The sequence below is a fragment of the Lissotriton helveticus genome, chromosome 1_1, assembly GCF_964261635.1.
Source record: "Lissotriton helveticus chromosome 1_1, aLisHel1.1, whole genome shotgun sequence".
NCBI lineage: Eukaryota > Metazoa > Chordata > Amphibia > Caudata > Salamandridae > Lissotriton > Lissotriton helveticus.
Window position 1 is genome coordinate 1,389,653,882 of NC_136057.1, and position 22,250 is coordinate 1,389,676,131.

Sequence of the window (22,250 nt, forward strand, 5' to 3'; positions counted from 1 at the left end):
ATGTACTGCTTAGGATAGTGTGGTACTAAATCAGTCGGGTTCAGAGTAAAATATGGTGCTTAGGATAGTAAAGGACTACGCAAGGTAGGGATAATCTGAATAAAATATAGATTTTAGGATGCTGCAATACCAAATGAATTGGGTTATTCACGAGCCAAATGTAGTGCTTAGGATGGTGTGGTGTCAAATGAGTTTTGTTGATACTGAATGAAATGAGTGCCTAGGATAGTGTGCCACCAAGTGAGTTGGAGTCAGACCTGAATAGAAAGTAGTGATTACAATTGTGTATTTTGAAAGGAAGTGAGTTGTATCAGCCGTCAAGAAAATATAATAGTTAGGATAAGGTGGTACTAAGTGCATCAGGCGAGGGGAGAGTTGTGAATAAAATGCAGCACTTAGGGTGGTGTGATACCTAGTGAGTTGGATCAGTCCTGAACAAAAATAGTGCTTAGAGTGGAGTGATATAATCAACACAAAGAACACAGGGAGTCTAAAGGTCACCTAATCTGGCTTCGCTGTCATTCACTCTAATGAATCAGTGGGTGCCCGAGTCACCTTAGAACAGCCTAAATCGGGGAACACATCAGTGTATGGCAACAAATGAACAAGAAACTCCAATACATACAGAACTGGTCGACAAGATCCAGGCCACGGAATAATGGATTACCATCAAACAGACTTGGTGATCAGTCATATCATCTGGCCATCCAACTCGTGAAATGGCAAGCCCCTTGATCATCGAGACCGAATGCCACACACTCAATCAATGGTGCTGGATCTAGTCCACAACTATCTGTGAACCGCCTTCAGATGGCTGATCATTGATGGCTATGATAGTGATAAACACACAGTGCAACGAAAAAATGTGTAGTGAGTTAAAATAGGATGATGTGTCCTAAGAACTACTACTTTAATCAATGTCGGGGCACATCCCCTAATTAAAAACCAGAACAGTGCACACAACAGTATGGCCAAATATCTGTCGGAAAATGAGCCAACATGTTTCTGCCTACCAGGTAATAACTCCCTCGGCTTTCATCATGGCCTCTGCTCTCAAAAATGTTGCTACTGCCTTAATAGTGATGTAAATTAAATCTGATAGTGCTCAATATCAAATAATATATGATATAAAAAGGGTTGGAAACGATACAACCTGTACCAACCATATCACGCTAATCCTCCATGTCAATGGATATGAATAGAAAGCCAGTATGACAAGGGACTGGACCTCACCTCACCTGGACCATGCTCAGGTATACGAGGCCCCGCTCTCTCCGTCGTTACCTCCAAACACTCTACTGAGGCTTGGAGTGATACCTAATGAGTTTGTTAAATTATGAATAATATATTGATTAGGATAGGTGATACCAACTGAATTGTGTTATTTATGAACAAGCGTGTGCTTAGAATGACCGGGTTAGTAGCACAAGTTACTTACCTTCGGTAACGATATATCTGTAAGAAACAGTAGTTAGTATTAGATTCCTTACCTTTGAATATCCCCAGGCGTCAGACTGGATCCGGAAACTTTTGCGTAGCAGTACCCCTGCGCGTTGGTAGGCGTCGTCTGCGGCTCTGCGGCCGTTGGCGGCGGCGCCGGGATGACGTCACCGGAGTACTTAGACGCCACCCGCGCGCGCTGACGTCAGTTCTTATACACAGCTTTTCCGCGCCAGAAACGCAGAGCCATGATAAAAACCAACACTGGTGCCATGAAACTAGGGCCCTGAAAGGGGATGACCTTAACCCTAGATATCGGTTCGCAGAACGGGGAGGATGGGTGGGTCGGTAAGGAATCTAATACTAACTACTGTTTCTTACAGATATATATCGTTACCGAAGGTAAGTAACTTGTGCATCTGAAAGAAACAGGTTAGTATTAGATTCCTTACCTTAGAATAGATACCCCAGCAATACCAACCCTGGTGGTGGGTCTGCGAACCACTAATCACACCAGAAAGTCCTGGAGGACGGAACTGCCAAAGAAGCCATCCCTCCGGACTTGGCTGTCCAGGCAGTGGTGTCTAGCGAACGTGTGCAGCGAGGCTCACGTAGCTGCCTGACAGATGTCCTGCAAGGGGACTCCCCGGCCTAGGGCAGTAGTAGCTGCCGTGGCCCGAGTGGAATGGGCCCTCAGCCAACAGGAGGCTCCTTCTTAGCCAAGGAGTAGCATACCTTGATGCACAAGACGACCCACCGAGAGATGGTACGCTTGTGCACCGCCCGACCTTTCTTAGCGCCCACGTAACCAACAAAGAGTTGGTCATCCACCCGGAACTGGCGAGTGCGATCCAGATAGAAGGAGAGCGCACGTTTTGGGTCCAGACGGTGGAGCCTCTCTACCTCTTTCGAGGGATGCGGAGGCGGAAAAAAGGTGGGCAAGGTGATGGACTGCCCGATGTGGAAGGCTGTGACTACGTTGGGCAGGAAAGAGGGTCTTGTCTGCAACACAACTTTGTCCGGATGGACAGAAAGGAAGGGAGGATTAGAGGAAAGAGCCTGGAGCTCACTCACTCTCCTGGCAGAGGTGATGGCAACCAGGAAAGCAGTCTTAAACGTAAGAAGACGGAGAGGACAGTTATGAAGCGGCTCAAAAGGAGCGCACATCAGAAAAGTTAGAGCCAGGTTAAAGTCACACTGGGGCATCACGAAAGGAACAGGGGGGGAACATATGAGTGATGCCCTTCAAGAATCTATTTACAATCGGGGACTTGAATAAAGAAGGCTGATCAGGTAGCCTTAAGAAGGCGGAAAGGGCAGAAAGGTAACCCTTGATAGTGCCCAGAGCAGAGCCCTGCTGGGCCAGAGAAATAAGGAAGAGGAGAAACTCAGAAACGGGTGCAGAGAGAGGATCCACAGCCTTTGCTGTGCACCATGCCACAAATTTGTTCCACCTGCAGGCGTATACCGATTTTGTGGAGGGACGCCTGGCTGCCAGAATCACAGTACAAACTTCAGGAGGCAAGTCAAATGGCCTCAACTGTCACCGCTCAATCTCCAAGCATGGAGGTGGAGACTGGACAGGTTCAGGTGGAGGACCGCCCCCTGCTGCTGCGACAGAAGGTCCTCCTGAAGAGGCAGACGAATCGAAGGATTGACAGACATTCTGAGTAGCTCGGGATACCAGTATCTTCGTGCCCAGTCCGGAGCCACATGGATAACTTGGGCCCGGTCGCGCCTTATCGCCTTCAGCACTCTGGGCAGAAGTGGTATAGGCGGAAAGGCGTACAACAGACCGCAGCTCCACTCGCGACGAAAAGCGTCGCCGAGCGAGTGCCGCCTTGGAAATTCCAACTCGCAGAACTGATAACATTGCGCGTTCTCTTCGGTGGCGAATGGATCTAACCAAGGCTCTCCCCACTGCTGAAAGAGGCCTTGCGCCACGTCCGAGTTCAAACGCCATTTGTGATCCATCATGCACCGACGGCTGAGTTCGTCCACCCTGGCGTTCAGGGAACCTGCCAGGTGTTGAACCACCAGGGTCACGCCCTGATGTTCCAGCCACTGCCAGAGGCGCAGAGCCTCCTGGCATAGGGTCCACGACCCCACCCCGCCCTGTTTGTTGTTGTTAGTACCACATAGAGGTGGTGTTGTCCGTGAACACCTGCACTACACTCCCCCGGACAGAGGGGAGGAATGCCTTCAGTGCAAGCCGGATCGCCCGCAGCTCTAGAAGGTTGATATGGAGCCGGGACTCCGCCGGAGACCAGAGGCCTCTGATCACCGCCTCTCCCATGTGGCCCCCCCAGCCCTGGAGGGACGCGTCCGTCACAAGCACATGCTCCGTTTGGGGTAGGGAGAGGGATCTGCCGCTGACCCAATCGCGGTCCGTGAGCCAAAACTGCAACTGCTTTGCAGTGCCCTCCGAGATCAAGACATGGTCGGACAAGTTGCCTTGATGCTGGGCCCACTGAAACTTCAGGTCCCACTATAGAGCCCGCATCCGCCACCTGGCGTGATGCACCAGAAGGATGCAGGAGGCCATCAGCCCCAGAAGCAGCAGCGTCAACCTGACCGAGACCCGGGATAACGGCTGAAAGATCGGAATCAGAGCCTGAATATCCCGAACCCGCTGTTCGGGAGGATAAACCCGAAACTGCGCTGAGTCTAGAACCGCTCCGATGAAGAGGAGCTTCTGAGAGGGACACAGGTGTGACTTCGGCACATTGATGGCAAACCCCAGCAGGTGCAGGAGGTCGGCCGTAATCTGGAGGTGGCTGACGACTGTCTGGGGTGAGCCCGCCTTCAACAACCAGTCGACGAGGTAGGGGAAGACTTAAACCCCTAACCTGCGGAGATGAGCTGCAACTACCGCCATCACTTTCGTGAACACCCGTGGGGCACTGGTAAGGCCGAAGGGGAGCACGGTAAACTGAAAGTGCTCGTGGCCTACCGTGAACCGCAGGTAACGCCGGTGGGCCGGCAGGACGGGGATATGAAAATAAGCGTCCTGCAAGTCCAACGCTACCATCCAGTCTCCTGGGTCCAGGGCAGCAAGGACCTGAGCTAGTGTCTGCATCTTGAACTTCTCCTGCCGGAGGAAGTCGTTGACGTTCCGCAGGTCCAAGATAGGGCGTAGGCCCCCTTTGCCCTTCTTGGGCACCAGAAAGTAGTGGGAGTAACAACCACACCCTACTTCTGGCCCAGGAACGCGCTCGATGGCCCCCTTGGGCAAGAGGGCCGTAACTTCCTCTCTGAGAAGTGCCAAGTGATCCCCCGACACGCGATGGTACTGCTGTGGCATGGCTGGAGGGGTTCGCCTCGAAGGGGAGGGAGTAGCCCCTTCGGACGATTTGCCGCACACACCTGTCCGATGTAACAGTGCGCCAGTGGAGGAGGTGATGGCGAACCCTGCCCCCCACTGGCGTCACATGGGCCTGAAAGCTCAGACTAGGAAGGTTTCGAGGCGGATGCTGCAGGGGCAGGTGTGGACTGGCCGCGCCATTGTCCCCGACCGTCGCCATGGCGGTTTCCACGTACGCCACCGCGCAGTACGGTAGTCTGCAGTCCGTGGCTGGCTGCATGTGTGGGGGCACCCCTTCCTTGGCCATGAAAGGAGCGAAAGGCAGCCGATGGCTGGCGCGGGGCCGAGAGGCCCAAGGACTTGGCCGTAGCCCTCGAGTCCTTAAAGCGCTCAAGCGCATGGTCTGCCTTGTCGCCAAAGAGGCGACGGCCATCAAACGGCATGTCCATAAGAGTGTTCTGGACACCAGCCGAGAAGTTTGAGTACCTCAACCAGGCGTGGTGATGAATCGCCACCGTCGTTGCCATCGCTCTGTCCAGTGAGTCCGTGGTATCCAGCCCACACCGGATGGAGTACCGTGCCGCATCTCGACCCTCCGCAAGGGCTTGGGTGAGTTTTGTCCGGACCTCCTCCAGACATTGCGGCAGCACGTCCGCGACCGTGTCCCACAGAGAGTGGGTGTAGCGGCCCAAGAGGCATGCGGTGTTGACTGACCGCAATCCCAAACTCAGGGAGGAGAATACTTTCTTCCCCCTCTGCTCATACCTCTTGGATTCCCGATCGGGGGGAGCCGTCGGGAATGCGGTCTGGGAGTTAGAGGCCTGGATGACCAGGCTCTCAGGGGTGGGATGGGTGGACATTAAAGCAGGGTCGCCCGGAGCCGGGTGGTAGCGTCTGGCCACGTTCCTATCTACAGGCTGACCTGTAGTGGGGCTGGACCAAGTGCCCAGAAGAACGTCGGACAAGGCATCCTTAAACGACAGTAGAGGCTCGGCCGAGCTCGCCTGCGGTTTAAGGACCTTAGTGAGGAGGTTAGTCCTCACGGCAGCGACGGGGAGCTTAAGGCCCAAGGCCTTGGCTGCCCGCGTCAACACCACACTGTAAGCAGCCCCCTCCTCCATAGCCACGGTAGGAGGGGAGACAAAGCCAGTGTCTGGCGAGGTGTCCAGACCACTGGCGTCCCCTAGCTCACCTGACCAGTCCTGATAAGACTGGCACTCTCGTGCCAGAGGGTCTTCAGACCCCTTCCAATCTCCCTCACCACCTATCTCCTGAGACTCAGGTTCAAAGGATGGGGCCGGGTCACAGAAGTAGAAATCTCCCATCTGCGTCGGATACGGTGCCGAGCGGCGCCGGTCCGGACCCGAATTGAAGGAGGGATCGGGGACGCCGGGGCAACACCCTGGGGGCCGTCGCTGGCGAGGTCGTGAGGTCGACCGGCGGCGACCCGGAACCGGATCCTGCGGGAGCCTGCGGCACCGGGACCAAAGTCACCGGCGGCGTCGGGACCGAAGAACCCGACAGCGTCTGGGCCGAAGCGCCATACCCGCTGGGACTCCCACGGAGCCCGACGGAGGAGTGAGCGACCTCATGGCCGTGAGGAAGGCCTTGATCTCAGGGACCGTCGGGTATGAAGCAGGCCCCGACGTCCGCGACTCCGACGGAGCCGCGCGGGGGGTGTCGCCCGAACCCCCGGCCGTGTTGCGCGAGCGTCGGGGGGGAGTCGGAAGAGCGATGCCGTCTCTTCGACTTCTTGTGCTTACCTGAGGAGCCCGAAGACCGTGGACGACTCCCGGAGCCATGGTGGCTCAGACCCCGCGACCAGTCCCTCGACCTCCTCACGGACCGGGACCTCGAGCGGCGCGGGGCCGACTGTCGGAGCTCAAGCCGCTTGCGGGACCGCTCCCGCCTAGCCTTAGACGTCAGGGCTCGACAGTCGGAGCAGGCCTTGTCGTCGTGGTCGAGGCCTAGGCAATGAAGACATCGGCGATGGGGGTCGGTAACCGACATCAGTCGGTCGCAGTCGGCGCAGGGTTTGAACCCGGGCATCCCAACCGGCACCGTCGGAGTCGTACAAACTTCGAAATAGATCAAAAATGATCGAAAAAGTTTAGTCAAAAAATGACTACGGGTACCACTTTTTCCGGATTGGCGCTTACTGGCGTGGAAAAAAGAAGAACTGACGTCAGCGCACGAGGGCGGCTTCTAAGTACTCCGGCGACGTCATCTCTGCGCCTACGACGCTGACGACGGACACGGAGCCGCAGAAGACACCTACCGACGCGCAGGGGTACTGCTACGCAAAAGTTTCCGGATCCAGTCTGACGCCTGGGGATATTCTAAGGTAAGGAATCTAATACTAACCTGTTTCTTTCAGATACTTGGGTTTATGTAATGTGCTGATGTGGTTTCTGATTTGGCGTACTTTTTTGTAATAATGTTAATATCTTAAGTGAGTGGCTGATATCTCTGAGTTGTAATGCAGGTTAAGTAAATATAAGTCTTGTAATGTGAAGTAACATTAGTTGATTTTGCAGGCAACTTGTCAGTAGTTATAGAAGTTTCTCAAGTAATCTGCAGCTACAACAGGTTGTAAGAAGGAACTAATTTTATTTTGCTACTGTAGCAGGTTACAAGGGGAACAAGCATTTGAAATGCAATAGGTCTTGCATTATTAAAGTTTGAGCTATTGGCAGTGCTAAATAATGCAACACCAATTGCTCAAACTTTAATAATGCGAGACCTATTACATTGCAAATGCTTGTTTACTAAGCGTCCTTGCTCACTAAGCATTGCCAAGCTGATGCAGCCCTGCTGTTTCCAAGGTCCATGCATGATGTGCTGCTCCAGTCCAGGTTTATTCTGGGGCTTGCAGTCTTGTTTATTCAATCATAAAACAGGACTAAAAGTCCTAGCAATCTAAGGAAGAGGACTGGACTGGAGCAGCACGTCACACGTGGAAATGGGAAACTTGGCAGCTATGCTGAATATGGTAGATATGATGCCATGGTAAAAATCAGTTCCAAAAATGCTCTCTTTTCACATATATACTATTGCAGTTTATGCTTGTTCTGAAGCACTTCTAATTTTTGACAAAACAAGGAACCTAATTTCAAGCAAATAAAGGATTTTTCACTGGATCACACAACAACAAGATGAAAATATACCTTAATATAACCAAGATCGAAATATTACAAACCTGGGCTTTTTTGTTTGCAAATCATTGTTTCTAGATATGTTTGTTTTATTGCATCAACTACGGTAAACCAGAACTACAACTCATTGAATGCATTTTGTTGTAATACGTTACGTGATGACGTTATTTGGCACATCCTTGACGATAGTGAAAGTGTCAATCCTACACTACACTACCTATTTGTGTGGGGTAATCAGGTCTCAGAGCTAACAATCTGACCACTCCGCCACATCCTCGGCAGTCAAGGCTACCTCTTGCCGGCTTCAGCTGGCACACTGTAAAATGGTGCACGGGTGTCAACACACAGTGCTGTGATGTGTTGTTGGTATTAATAATTGACACTTGTATGCCACTAAATAGATCATTAGTATGGTATTGATGGACAGATGAGAGGCGAACAAGTTTAACTAGGGGCGGACTCCTGATGGCCACATTAGGCCTGAAGAGCATGAAAGGAGGAGCGATTCAAGAAACCCCGTCGTTGACAGTACAGTTTAGGTAAAGATTAAGAATGTCGACCTAGAAACACTGAGAGCTCTTAGACGACCAAGACCAACAAACGCAATTAGGCAAAAGAAAATCATTAAAGACCAAATCCCCCTCAATGACACCACTGAGAAGTCCACAAGGGTTGAAAAGCAAACAGGAACATGATATTTCAAAAGCAAGAACGGAGGGATTTATGATAAATGCTATACTGACCGTAGGTGTTCTTGTCTCCTTTGCTGGAAGTCTGTGGTAGGATCCAGGGTGGATTTGGGGCAAAGAGGTTGTCGTTGGCCTGCTTCTTTCCAAAGAGTCCGGTCAGGTTCCCGGATTTGGAGTGGGTCTTCTTCATGGTGTCGGGTGCTCGGGTCGGACCTGGGGTGCTCCGGGCTTGCTGCTCTAGCAGGGCATAATGCGTTACTGGGGCACACGACAGCTGTGGCTTTATACTGACGGGTGCAGGTGGAACGCAAATGGGTTGGCCCACACGTGGAGGAGAGCAGGGAACACCCAGCCCTCTTCCTGCAAGACTGAAATTCTCATAGGTAGGGTGCCTCTCTCTCCCAGGGATCTACTCTGCCCTGCCCAAAGACGAAATTGCCCTCCTCCCCGTTAGAGGTGTCAAGAGGAGCTGCTGTCCTGTCTCCAGCCAGAGAGTGGCCTTTGTGAGGGTGACGCACCAGGGAACACCTCCTTGAAAACATTTCACAGGGTCCGCAGCACTGCCCTGCAAATTCTGCCTGCAAAGCACAACCAAACTGTTCGTACGGAGAGGAAACAACAGCTTGTGCTGTTTCACAGATTCTAGGAGGCTAAATGTACTAAAAGCGATGTCAAAGTGGCGTGTGAACTGGGGTTCTGTTATACAAATCCTACCCTTGTAATGGCAACACCGTCGCTACTGCAGGTTGGAAATAAGGCTGTTCTCTGTGTGCCTGCCCTCTCACAGAGCGCCTGGCCTTTCAGAATGTAGAAATGCCATGGCAACAGTAAGGGTGAAAGTAACAAAGGTGCTGCTCCGCTTTTCACCACGAAAGCCCTGGTAACATGAGAGTTAAGGTAAGCCAATGCTCTAAAAATCCTGCTCGGCACAATGAGCAAAAAAGCACACCACTGGAAGCAAGAGTGTGTGTGGCTTACTCCTGCGTGATGTGTGGTCCCTCAAGTGCACCTTTATGGTCAGCCTGTGATGTGCTGCTGTACGTTAGCACGTGTGCCTCCGTGCTAACGTACAGCACTAGTGCTGATGCCGTGTTTCAGTACATCAGTACAGGGCTGGGGGGAGCAGAGAAAACAAATGCCATTACTCATCAAATATAAAGACACAGAAACTACTGGTTTCCGGGCAGTTTGTAGCAGAGTTGAAAAACACACAGGTAGCTGTTGACTCTAAGAACCCTTTCCTTCCGTGGCGGATGGTGCGCAACAGGCAGTGATGTCTGCTCTCCGCTGAGACCAGCGATCCGGCGTCGCAATTAAACACCCAAGCTGCAGACAGGTGACGCGCTCATTCCTGTCGGTTCACTTGGCTCGCCTTACCGTTCCCCTAACCACACCCTCTCTGTAACTACAGCAACTGCCTGGGCCACATTCTTAGATGCTATTGCGACCTTCCTACAAAGAGACATTGTTAACAAACGCAGGACACTTCATTAAGAACCAGCACAGATTGTGGGACAGGGAGAAGGCTTTCAGCAGCCCAAGCGCCTCTTTGAAAAGTCCCACTACTCCCTTCTTCAGCCGCTCATATTCTTTAAACCAGTGGTGCGCGAGCACCACAGAGGAGCAGGGCCGGGAATGGAAACTAGTGGTGCGCGCGCACCACAGAGGTAGCGGGGGAGGGAGCGCAGCAGCGAGGCGAACACACGCTGCTGTGCGTGATAGCCACCGTCGGAAATGGACGTTGTAAAGGCAGGACATCCGCCCGCCTTTGCCTAATCGCGTGCCTTTTTTTTTAATAAAAAAAAAACACGCGAAAGCCAATGCCTGACAGCGAAAGCCTGATCACACGCACAAACGTGTGGTCAATTTTCAAAACCCATACAAAAGTGATCTTGCTGCGCGAGCAATGCTGTGCACAGCAACGCAGGCGCGAGCCCTAAAAATGGTATAAGCAAGTTTCATATACAGTTGCAGTAGGTATAAGAGAAAAAAGTATTTTTCTAATTGCAAATTTAATGTCAAGTAACTTACTAACAAATTTTGCTTGTGACACATTTTTATGTCCAGATACCTGTTCTTTTCTTGCAATTCACCTTTGAACATTCACCTTGCACACCTCATTTTTAGGTCGAATTCTACGAGACAATGCAGGTGTCTGGTTGCAAAGACATAATTGGGGACATGCTGAAAACTTCACTTGGAATGCATTCCACCCATTGTAGCTTTCTATCTGCTGGCTTTATTTGTTTTAGGCTGCCCAGCTTGTCTTTGTTCGGTGTTTTTGGCTGTCTAGCTTGTCTTTGTTCCTCCCGTGGAGCACAGCCTGTTTACCACCTGTCTGACTGGCTCCTTGTAATCTTCCACTAGAGCTCACTTTCTGGGAACTCTTTGTTTTCCTTTTTCGTGAAGCACTCCAGGAGAGCTCATGTTGTCAGTAGAGCGGGGAGGATGGGTGGGTTGGTAAGGAATCTGCAGCTAGACAGAGTCTCTACCAGATAAGGCGTTACCGAAGGTAAGTAATCTGTTCATCTGTTCATCTGATAGAGACTTGTAGCCGCAGATTCATTACCTATGAATAGATACCCAAGCAGTGCCTTCCCAGAGGACGGGCTGCGATACGGGTTAGACTAGAAAGTCCTGTACGTGTGAACAGGCGAAATGCCTGTTACGCCAGACTTGACTGTCCAGGCAGCAGTGCTTGGTAAATGTGTGCAGGGAAGCCAATGTTGCTGCCTGACAGATATCCAGGACAGGAACTCCACAAGCTAACGCAGTGGTCAAAGCCTTGACTCTGGTGAACGGAGGTTGTAAACCATCAGGAGGTTGCTTTTTGGCAAATGCATAGCAGATTTTGATGCACAATCTTTCGTGAGATGGTCTGTTCTGCACCTCCTTTCCTTTCTCTGCTTCGACGTACCCCATGACGAGTTGATCATCCACCTGGAACTCTTTTGTGCAATCAAGGTACAACGCTCTTTTTGGATGCAACCGAGGGGTGAAGCAGAGCGTGAATGGTAGGTAGAGTGATGGATTGGCCTATGTGCAAGGGAGATACCAGTTTGGTAGAATGGATGCTCTAGTCCGAAGGATCAGTTTGTGAGGGTAGATGTTGAGGCACGAAGGATGTGCTGACAGTGCCTGCAACTCACTGACACTTCCGGGCAGATCTATCACTACTAGGAAGGCGGTTTTTATGGTAAGAAGCTTGCGTGGGCAATTATAAAGTGGCTCAAAGGGTGCTCACATCAAAAATGGGAGAACTGGGTTGAGGTCCCACTGTGGCATTATGAAAGGTGGTGGGGGGAAGACCTTTTAGAAACCTATTTACACTATAAGATTTGAAAAGGATGGCTGATCTGGCAACTGCAGAAAATGCCAAGCAGGAAGAAAGATAACCTTTTAATGTGCCAAAGCTGCTGGGATAGGGTAAGATAAACAAAAGAACCTGGGAATGGGGTGCAAGTAGAGGGTCATCTTTTTTATATGTGCACCATGCCACAAACTTGCTCCAACGGCAGGCGTATACCATCTTGGTGAAGGGACGCCTAGCTGCCAAGATAACATTGCAGACTTTGGGTGGAAGGTCAAAAGCTGTCAACTGTCGCTCCTCAATCTCCACGCATGATGACGGAGCATATTGAGGTTCAGGTGCAGAACGCTGCCCTGCTACTGCAACAGAAGATCCTCCCGAAGAGGCAGCCTGATCATGCTCAGTAGCTTTGGATACTAGTCTCCACATGCCCAATCCGAAGCCACAAGATTGACTTGGGGCCCAGTCATTCCTGATCTTCTTGACAGCTCTGAGCAGGAGTGGTATGGGCAGAAAGGCGTACAGGAGACCAAAGCTCCTCTTGAAATGAAAAGCCTTACACGTGCTGACATTACACGTTCTCAACAGAGGCACACAGATCTAATGAAGGCTCTCCCCACTCTTGTAAGAGACCATGGTGATGCTACACTCACTGGAACTACAGGTCCCGCTGCAGAGCCCTTATATGCCAGATGGCATGTGTTACTAGCAGAATGCAGGAGGCCATGAGGCCAGCAGCCTCAGAGTCAGTTTCACTGAAATCCAGAGTAGAGGCTGAAACATCAGTATCATAGCCTGAATATCGTGGACTCGCCACTCAGGAGGATAAGCCCAAAACTTAAGCATATCCAGAATGGCTCTAATGAAAGGGAACATCAAAGATGGAGTCAGTTGTGACTTTGGCACATTGATAGTGAACCTGAACGAATACAGAAGATTTGCTGTAGTCTAGAGGTAGGAGGCGACTGCCAGTAGCGTGCGTTCCTTCAACAGCCAATCATTGAGGTAGGTGACGCCTGGAAACCCTGACCTCCGTAGATGAGCTGCGACCACCACAATCACTTTCCTGAACACCGAAGGTGCATTGGTAAGGCCAAAGGGGAGCATGGCAAACTAAAAGCAAAGTGCTCTTGGCTGACGCCTGTGGACAGGCAGGGCAGAGATGTGAAAATATACATCCTGCAAGTCTAACAATACCATCCAGTATCCTGGGTCTAGGGCAGACAGGACTTGTGCAAGTGTGAGCATCTTGAATTCCTTCTTTTTCAGGAACAGATTGAAAAGGCGCAGGTCTAGAATTGGACAAAGGCCTCCGTCCTTCTTGGGCTCCAGAAAGTCGCGAGAATAGCAACCACGACCTACTTCTAATGCTGGTACCTTCTCTATAGATCCCTTGGCCAAGAGAGCCAATACTTCCAGATGGAGCAAGGAGAAGTGCTCTTTCACCAGCTTAGCGGAAGTAGGCAGCATGGGTGCGGAGGGGTGTCACAAAGGGGGGAGAGTAGCCACTTTGGACAAGCTGAAAAACCCAACGGTCTGATATTAGTGACCTCTAGTGGTGTAGATGATGGTCTATCCTGCCCCCCACTGGGTGCCTGTGATGGCCAGAGGGCAAACTAAAGGGGTATGGGGGGAGTGGTGGACTAGCTCTACTTCTGGCTACCTGTCCCACGTGGTCTATGGGAACTGCCTTGCGGAACAGGGTCAAGACTGATTTGCATATGGTTGAGTCCAAACTGATGTGGCATGGTGAGCAAAAGAAAGAATAGCTACTCCGAGCTATTTCCAGTGATTTGACTCCTTGCAAGCAGCCTCCCATCACCTTTTGTGTGTTTCATGTACTGCCCTAAGTGGCATAGACATGCTCAGAAGTGGGCCCCAGGCTCACTATGCCACTGGAACCAAGCTGTACCCAGTGGATAAGCCCATAACTAGGGCAAAACCAGTCCTGGGATGATTGTGTTCTGGTTCAGGGCGGACCTGGCTTGGCAGTTCAGGTTGGACTGTTCCCATGAGTAACAGGGTCAAGACTGATTTGCATATGGCTGATCCAAACTGAGGTGGCTTGGTGAGCAAAAGAATAATGGGTTGGAGTGCTCCCCCAAAGCTATTGCCAGTGGTTAGACTTACTGCAAGCAGGCTCCCATCACCTTTTGTGTGTTTCATGAACCGAGTCCTTGGCCGTGAAAAGACTGTTTGACTTGTTGGCCATGGTGAGTGGGCATGAAAAGATCAAAAAATACGCAATAGAAGGGGCGGAAGGCAGACTGGGGTTGGCAAGGGGCTATGGAAAGGTCCAAAAACATGGCCACAGCCCTGCTGTCCTTAAAGCTCCATTGCTGAGTCTACCTTCTCGCTGAACAAACGGGATCCCTCAAAGGGCATGTCCGTGAGCTATCCAGGCTTCGCCAGTGGTTCTCAACCAGGCATTGTGCCTATAGGCCAGAGACCATGAAATCGCTCTGCCCAGTGTGTTCGTTGTCTTATGGTGAACTTGGCTGCATCCCTCCTGTCAGCAGTTGCTTGACAGAGTGTGACTCTGCCTCCTCCGAGACAATGGGCAACACTGGCGCAACCGAGTCCCAGATTGTATGTGAGTATCAGCCCAAGAGACACAGTGTTCACTGACCGCAGTGTCAGGCTGGCGGAAGAGAACATCCTCTTCCCGAAGGTTTCCAGCCTTTAGGATTCCCTGTCCAGTGATGTGGTATGGAATACACTGGGGTTGACTTTGGAGGTGGAGGCTTGGGCCCCCAAGCTCTCCAGGGTGGGATGATGGCGACGTGCGAGTGACCTATGCACAGGAGCCCCTGTGCAGCGCTTGGACCAAACCTCAAGTAGGACATGGTTAAGTTCTTCACTGAATGGGAGTAAAGGTTCTGTGGGGGCAAATCCTGGCTGAAGCACCTCCGTCAAGATCTTCATCTTGACTGCCACTGAGGTCAGCATAGGGTCCAGTACTTCAGCCGCCCTCCGCACCACCATTGCAAAAGAGGCATCCTCCTCCATAGCCACAGTAGAGGGAGAGACCAGGCCAGTGTCTGGGGAGGTATCCTATCAAACTACATTCTCCTGATCCTCCTATCAGTTGTCATCAGGATCTTTTAAATACTGGTATCTATTAGGGTCTTATCGATACCATAATTATCACTCAACCTTGGCCTGTCATAGGACTAGGGCACTGACTCCAATACTGGGAGTCTGCACCTGGTTGGCGCCGGCATCAGACGAAGCCTGTCCAGCTCCGTGTCGGAGTTGGGAATGATGAAGGGGACACATCCACTTCTGGGCATCGGTGGTGGGGAGACGCAGAGACAGCCGCCAAAGCCCAGGCTTCACCACAGAACTAGGCCTCAATCGCCGACGGACCGGCGACTCATCTAAAGACTTGTGGGGCAAAGACATCTTTGACTTCTTATTTTTGTGGGACTTCCCCAACGATTTGGAGTAGGATGGCGATTGCTGGGTATAGCTCCATGAATGATCTCAGGATCTTCGAGCGAGACCTGAAGCGTCACAGAGACAATTGACGTCAGGCGGTGAGGAGCTTGAGGGAGCGCTCTCTCAGCACCTCAGAATGCATGGCGCAGCAGTCATCGCATGTCTTGGCATCGTGGTCATGCTCAAGCCACCATAGACAAACTAAATGCAGAACCGTCACCGACATATGTTGATGACAGGCGCCGCATGGCTTAAAACCTGCCTTTCTGCTGGACATCCTTCACCCCTGGAGACAAAGTGTCAAAAAATATTCAACAAAAGGTCGAAAAACAGTCAGTCAAAAATGACTGGGGGTAGCTCTTCTCAGGATCTGCGCTGACTGGTGCAGGAAGAAAAGAACGGACATCAGCACCGGGGTGGCGTCTATATAGGCACCGCGCACATCACTTCTGACTTGTAAGACACTAACACCACCACCTACCGGTGTGCAGGGGTACTGCTTATCAAAAATGTCCAGATCTAGTCTGATACCTAGGGAATATTGTAAGGGAAGTAATTTCTGGCTAGAAGTCTCTATCAGATTATCTCTGCCAGTACATCAACCTTGCATGCCTGTGATCAGTTCTCTTTAGTAATAGCATAACTTAAACAATTTGCTTCTTTAATTTCACATCCATGCCATAGGCACTGTACGTAGGGTAAGGGGTGAGGAGGTGCTGAAGCCCTCCCAGAATAAATATGTTTGAGTACAGAAGTGAATGACAAATAAACAGGCCTTTAAATTTTGTTTTACCTTGTCATATTTGCTGGGCATAGAAAGCGGTCAAATGTTAGGTTATTTTCTTTTTATGACAGCAAAGTGAGAGGATTTATATAACAAAAACTTGCTGGGTACTTGGGATGTGAAAGAAAAGGTATAAGGATTTTATTTATTTTCTAGCACATCACAAAATTTAAATGGCAGTAAATTAATTGTACAAATATTTCAGAAGAAATCAGAATTAGGAACGTTTGTTACTCTGAACTGTGGTGGAACCAAATTTTAATTTGATCAAACCAAATCGATACCCTAGGTGATGCCAAATTCCACACGTTATCACATTAGTTTGTGCCCTGTATAGTTTTATCATTAAAACTGTATGCATGCAAATGTAATGGTCATTTCAATGGACAGTGTGTTTTCTGTAATGGCAGTATTCTGACACACCATTCATACTCCACTCTCCGCCCCTTCACTCTACGAAACTCCACGTCACTTCAGTCCAGCTCACTCCACGCCACTTCGCTCTATGCCACTCCTCTCCATTCTATGCCGCTCCACTCTACGCCAAAACACTCTCTAAGCCACAACACTCTCCTCCAATCCTTGCCACTAACTTTTAGCCATGCTAAACAGCAGCCAAGCTGGTGTACAACATTGCTAAAACACATTGTCAAAGCCAATAGCTCTTTCATAGGCAAGACCTTTTGACTTTGCCAATGCTTGTATAATATATATTGTTATTTAAGTTTAACATTGTACAGCAGTACTTTTCCATTATTGAACTCGGAATTTGAGAAAGAGGAAAACTAAAATAAATAATGTGTTGGCGAACAACACAACCCCTCCCTCCCGTCATAGCCCAGCTTTGAATTGGTGCCCTCTGCGTTGCCAGTGTCCACTTCTGATTGGGCCCTTTGTATAATCATTCCCACTTTGCCCAAGCTTTGTCTCACTCCAGATGTTTATTATGTATGCATGATCCCGATCCCTTGTATTGCACTCTTGTCCATTCACATAAGGTATGTGATTCGGCCTAATCCTCTCCATCATAAGTAGATTATGTAGTGCAATGTTGCTGTGTCCTCCTATCAGCAGGGTTCGCTCCCATGTCTCCCCCTCATTTTGCCAATGCACTACTTGTTGCTACTGGGTCGCAGAACAGGAAGTTCAAACCCTCCTCTCCCTCACTGTAGTTTTAAAGTGTCCAGCTTAACACCAGCCTATATAAGGCAAATCAACAGTTGATCGATGTCTCTGAAGACACTCTCCAGGACCAATAACCCCATTTCAAAGGGTTATTACTAATCAATTTAGGGAGTCTTCTACCGAATTTCATATGTCCAAGAACTGTTAGTTAAGATATGTAGTTTTCTTGGATCCTGGCAATCGAAAGTTGAGCACATACGCCTTAAATGTTGTGTGGCTTTTACATATGTTTTCTAATGGTATCACTGCATGGAGTAAAGGTATGAAAGCCGTTTAGTACAGTCTGCGGTCTAGGGTGGTGTGGTATCTAGTAGAGTATATCATTGACCGCAATATGCCTTCTACTAGAGCGTAATATCTACTGGCTTTATAAATAAATATATAGTCCGGTTTGGTAGAGTGTAGTCTGCTATCAGTGTTGCGTGCGATCAGGTGCAGGGTATCCTTCAATACATGTTTTAGTGTGCTGTGCTGTCTAGTGTAGTGTACTGTCTAGTACAGTACAGCATATAGAATATCAGCTTGCCATATGGTTGCTTTCTAATATATTGTTTAGTTGAGTACAATGTACTGCCTAGCCAGTGTTAAGTCGAGAATAGTGTGCTTTCCAGTATGTTGTGCTCGCTATTGTGTGGCATGCTGTCTAGTAAAATGCGCTGTCGGGTGCAGGGTACCACCAAGTGCAGTGTTCAGACAAGTATAGTGTGCCCTCTAGAGCAGAGTGCTGTCTCATCCAATGTGCTGTGTAGTACAGTGTGCTTTTGTACTGTGCTGTCTAGTGTAGTGATCAGTTTTGTGCAGTGAGCGGTCTGTTACGGTGCACTGTCTAGTACAATGTGCTCTCTATGCAGTGTGCCATCTAGCCTAGTTCACTATGCTATCTAGTGCAGTGAACCATTTAGTACATCAGGCCATCTAATATATTGTAAGGTGCTCTCTAGTTCATTTTTAAGCTGAAAACCGTACACCCCAGTGACCTGTGTCCAGCAGCTGGTGTTTGTGTTTTTTCCTACTATAAAAAATATTCAATTATATCATTGTGCTGCTCCTTCTAGATACGGACGTAATATATCAAATACCCTCAAATAAAATATAAAATGGCTACTATAGCCCTTTATTTGTTTGCATTAAATCACTATTAATACCCCGTCTCTCTCTCTCCCCTCTACAGTGACAGTGACCCTGGATCCAGACACAGCAAATCCTCGGCTCGTCCTGTCTGAGAATCAGAGACACGTGAGAGTCGCAGACAAAGCACAGATCCTTCCACAAACTCCAAAGAGATTTACCAACTGGTGGAGTGTGCTGGGGAGCAAGGGGTTCACCTCGGGAAGGCATTACTGGGAGGTGCAGCTTGTGCAGGAGGGGGTAAGATGGTATGTGGGCGTTTTAGCCGACTCCGTCAACAGGAAGAGTAACTTCTCATGGTCACCTCAAACGGGAGTCTGGGCTGTAACCGGGTCCAATGGTCAGTACTCAGTACTCACCTCGCCTCAGATCTCTCTGTCCCCAAGGGATACATTCAAGAAGCTGGGGATGTATCTGGATTACGAGGGAGGGCGGCTGGCTGTGTACAATGCTGACTCCATGGAGCTTCTCTACACTTTCCCCCACACCAGCTTCACACAAAGGCTCTTCCCAATCTTCAATCTTTGGCAAGGAGCAGAGCTGAGGATGGTGTAGAAGCTGCTGTTCCTCTTTTTTGTAAATAATTTCCCCCTGATTTGTGATTTACAAGTCTGAACCCCTTCAGGAGAATGGTTTACAGGTCCACAAAGTGCAACTGCTGATCTGTTTCTATAGGACATCTCCCTCGGCCGCCCCTTCATTCAGGTCATTCAAGTCAAGACTATAGGCTATAAATACTATACAAATGGTTGAAATAACTGTGCTACGGGCTTAGAAGTGAAACTTGCGAACTAGTCAACATTTATACAGAGTCTGGTTTTGTACCAAGAAACTCCTTGCAAAACGACTGATGAGTACATTTTATAATGTTTTTTATGGCGTTGGAAAAACATTGAATATTTTGTAACTGAATAAAAAATGGTCAATAAAGATATGTTTATCAAGCACTGGCAATGCCTAGTTCATACTGGAAGTGTTTCTAAGGGACTGGTGAATAGGCACCCAGTAAGTCATCATACATGCATGCCCTCTGTCACTCAACCCAGAACCATGCATCCTTTCATCAACCCACTGACGCATTCCTGCTGTCACCCACTCAACCATAATCAATACAACACATACATAAACTCAATATGCATATGCAAGATATTTTAAAAGAATAAAAGTCGAAAAAAGCATAAATACCGCCACCTAAATGTGATGGGCTTATTCATGCAGTAAAAAAATAGGTCAAATTTAAACATACCAGCAAACGGCTGTCTCAGAATGGCCTTGTGCACAGTGTATCATTTTGTAATGATCCAATGTGGCTAACATAATGCATTATTACAGAACGTCAAAACAATGTTACATTTTGGACAACTCCACCTGATGGCTGGTTAAGAAGAAATGACCTTGCAGGATACTGCTCAGTACAGATAAAATGCCGTCAAGCAAGCTGCTCAGTGGGATTACTTTAAACAAAAATAAATAAATAAATACATAAAAAAGAAGAAAAGAAAAGCTGATTTATAAAAGAAGAACATGGAAAACTAACGCACTGGCCCACCAGCTCTGGCAGTGAAGCACCCTTATTTTCAACCGATGAATAAAGTGATAAGGCAAATGCGTCAATGAAGGGGGTTGACCCAGTGCCCCATACCGTATGATATTTTAGGCAGAAGAATGCTAATATCTTTCAAACAGATCAACGGATGAGCCCCTCTAGCTGTGTGTGTGTGTATATATGTATATGTATGTGTATATATATATATATATATATATATATATATATATATCCACACACAGCAGCACTCCTTCTGAACCCCACTGGACCCTCGAAGAGTGGCGCGCACCCCGGCGAAGTCAACTGGCAATCTAATGTCCCACAATTCCTTGAATCAGCCCGCTCTCAGCAAAGAGAAAACCAGCAAATCGATAAGTGTCTGTGTTGTTTAATTCACAATTAAGAATTAAACAACACAGACACTTATCGAGTTGCTGTTTTTCTCTTTCCTGAGGGCGCGCTGATTCAAGGAATTGTGGGACATATATATATATATATATATATATATATATATATATATACACACACACACACAAGCTAAAAAAACTAAGATTAAAGTAATGTTATAGTTTTTTTTTTTTTTCAAAAAGACCTTTATTAAGTTTATGCAAAACTGACACAGCAGGGTGCCTACATTCCAGCGGGCCGGCACTGCACCACATTGTAGTTTTCATCAGAAGGGGTAAGGGGAGAGACACAGAAAGCCGCCTACAACCCATCGGGAGGGCCGCGTCAGGAGGGCATACGAGTTGGCCAGCTGCCTAGTCAGGTCTCAAACAAACATAAGTAATCTGTGGAAAATGATATTTTGCCTGACCAAACAATGTCCACTACATACCCCCTATGTTACATTCATGTGCATGGCACCCATGCATATTTCTCGTAGTGGCCTGAATCACTAGGCCTCTGCAAACATGTCCTGCGAGTCAAGTCAGCAAAGTCTCCCAAACGTTAAGCTAAAATAAAGGCCCATGTATTTTGCATTCTGCATTGTGCATTTTAAATAAATATCGTACTGAGCCCTTTATTTTATTGTGGTTGAACCACTTTCTGAACTTCTGCCAAGACAGTGTTATGAATAACAGTTATCTGTTTTGCTGTACAGAGTGGCATCCTTGCCCGGTGAGGAAATGTAAACAGAACCCGTTCGCGACAGATAAGGCCTAGCTCTCTGTCTCAGCCCCCATGCAATGAACGGAGAAATATATGCTTTTTCTTTATTTCTAGCGATGAACCTTTATTTCAGATAAAACATCCCCTGACTCCAGACATCAGTTGTACCAGACGTGCTCAAGTCGCCCTGACACAAGAGATTACTCTGCTAAGCCAAAAGTCAGCTTCATCCCATTTACACGTCAATTGCACCCCATGCTCAAAGTTGCACAATTAGGGCAGAGTTCCAGCTGGTCATGCAAACACCTCCCCTAAGTACCCACCCACCTATGACATCTACCTATCATCTACCTATGACTCATAAAGTGTACGCCCACATGCTCTTATCTCTTTTTTTTTTGCTCGGCCTGGAGCGCTCCTTCCTATGTACAAGGAGAAAATTGTATATATGCTGTTCATTGTTATTGAATGTTAGATTACTCTTCCTGAACCTCAGTGGTGATGGAACATATTCTCCCTTTGACTCGAGTTATTGGAATAAAGCCCATTTTAACTTGGACACCACGGATCCTGTCTCTCATTTGATGCATGATATTTAGTTAATGCCTAGAAATTCTGCCAGGGTAATATTTTATTTACCACATTAATTGGCGCCCGAATAGGGACATGTCCCTTTCCCCACTCGCCGGAGTTTGTAGGTCTAGTCTTTGCCCCCTTCCACAGCCGTGACGGACTTTAAAGTGTACACTCCATTGGGATTACCCGCTACTCCCTCAGGCCCAGGAGGAGGACGGACTGCGACCAGGCATCCATGTGAGGCGGTGATGAAAGCGGATCGTCTCAACCCAGAGCCCAGCCCATGAGAGAGCAAGGTCCGAGGTCTCCAGAGGTCCACCTGTTCCAAGGCGCATGCGTAGAAGTCCGAGGCCTTCAAGTTTCAAGATTCTGCTTCCCGGTGAGTACCACTGTGGGGAATGCATCAAGATTAAAGACGTGTCTCATTCACGTGAGACCGGTAAAGACGTGCCCATGGTAAACGTGGGTGCGGTAAAGACGTGTCTCATTCACGTGAGACCGGTAAAGACGTGCCCATGGTAAACGTGGGCGCGGTCAAGACGGGTCTCATTTTTGAGACCGGTATAGTTGCACTGTATT

General features: G+C 48.8%; 1 protein-coding gene across 1 annotated transcript in view; it reads left to right on the forward strand.

The window, feature by feature from the left end:
- The window catches only part of LOC144773099 (E3 ubiquitin-protein ligase TRIM39-like), a 120,731-nt gene extending 101,348 nt beyond the window's left edge, over nucleotides 1-19,383 (forward strand). Inside the window, exon 6 of the mRNA XM_078657919.1 lies at nucleotides 18,480-19,383. Coding sequence (XP_078514045.1) covers nucleotides 18,480-18,991 — 512 coding nt within the window. The 3' untranslated portion in view covers nucleotides 18,992-19,383. The remainder of the gene's footprint in view (nucleotides 1-18,479) is intronic.
- Nucleotides 19,384-22,250: the final 2,867 nt, after the last annotated feature.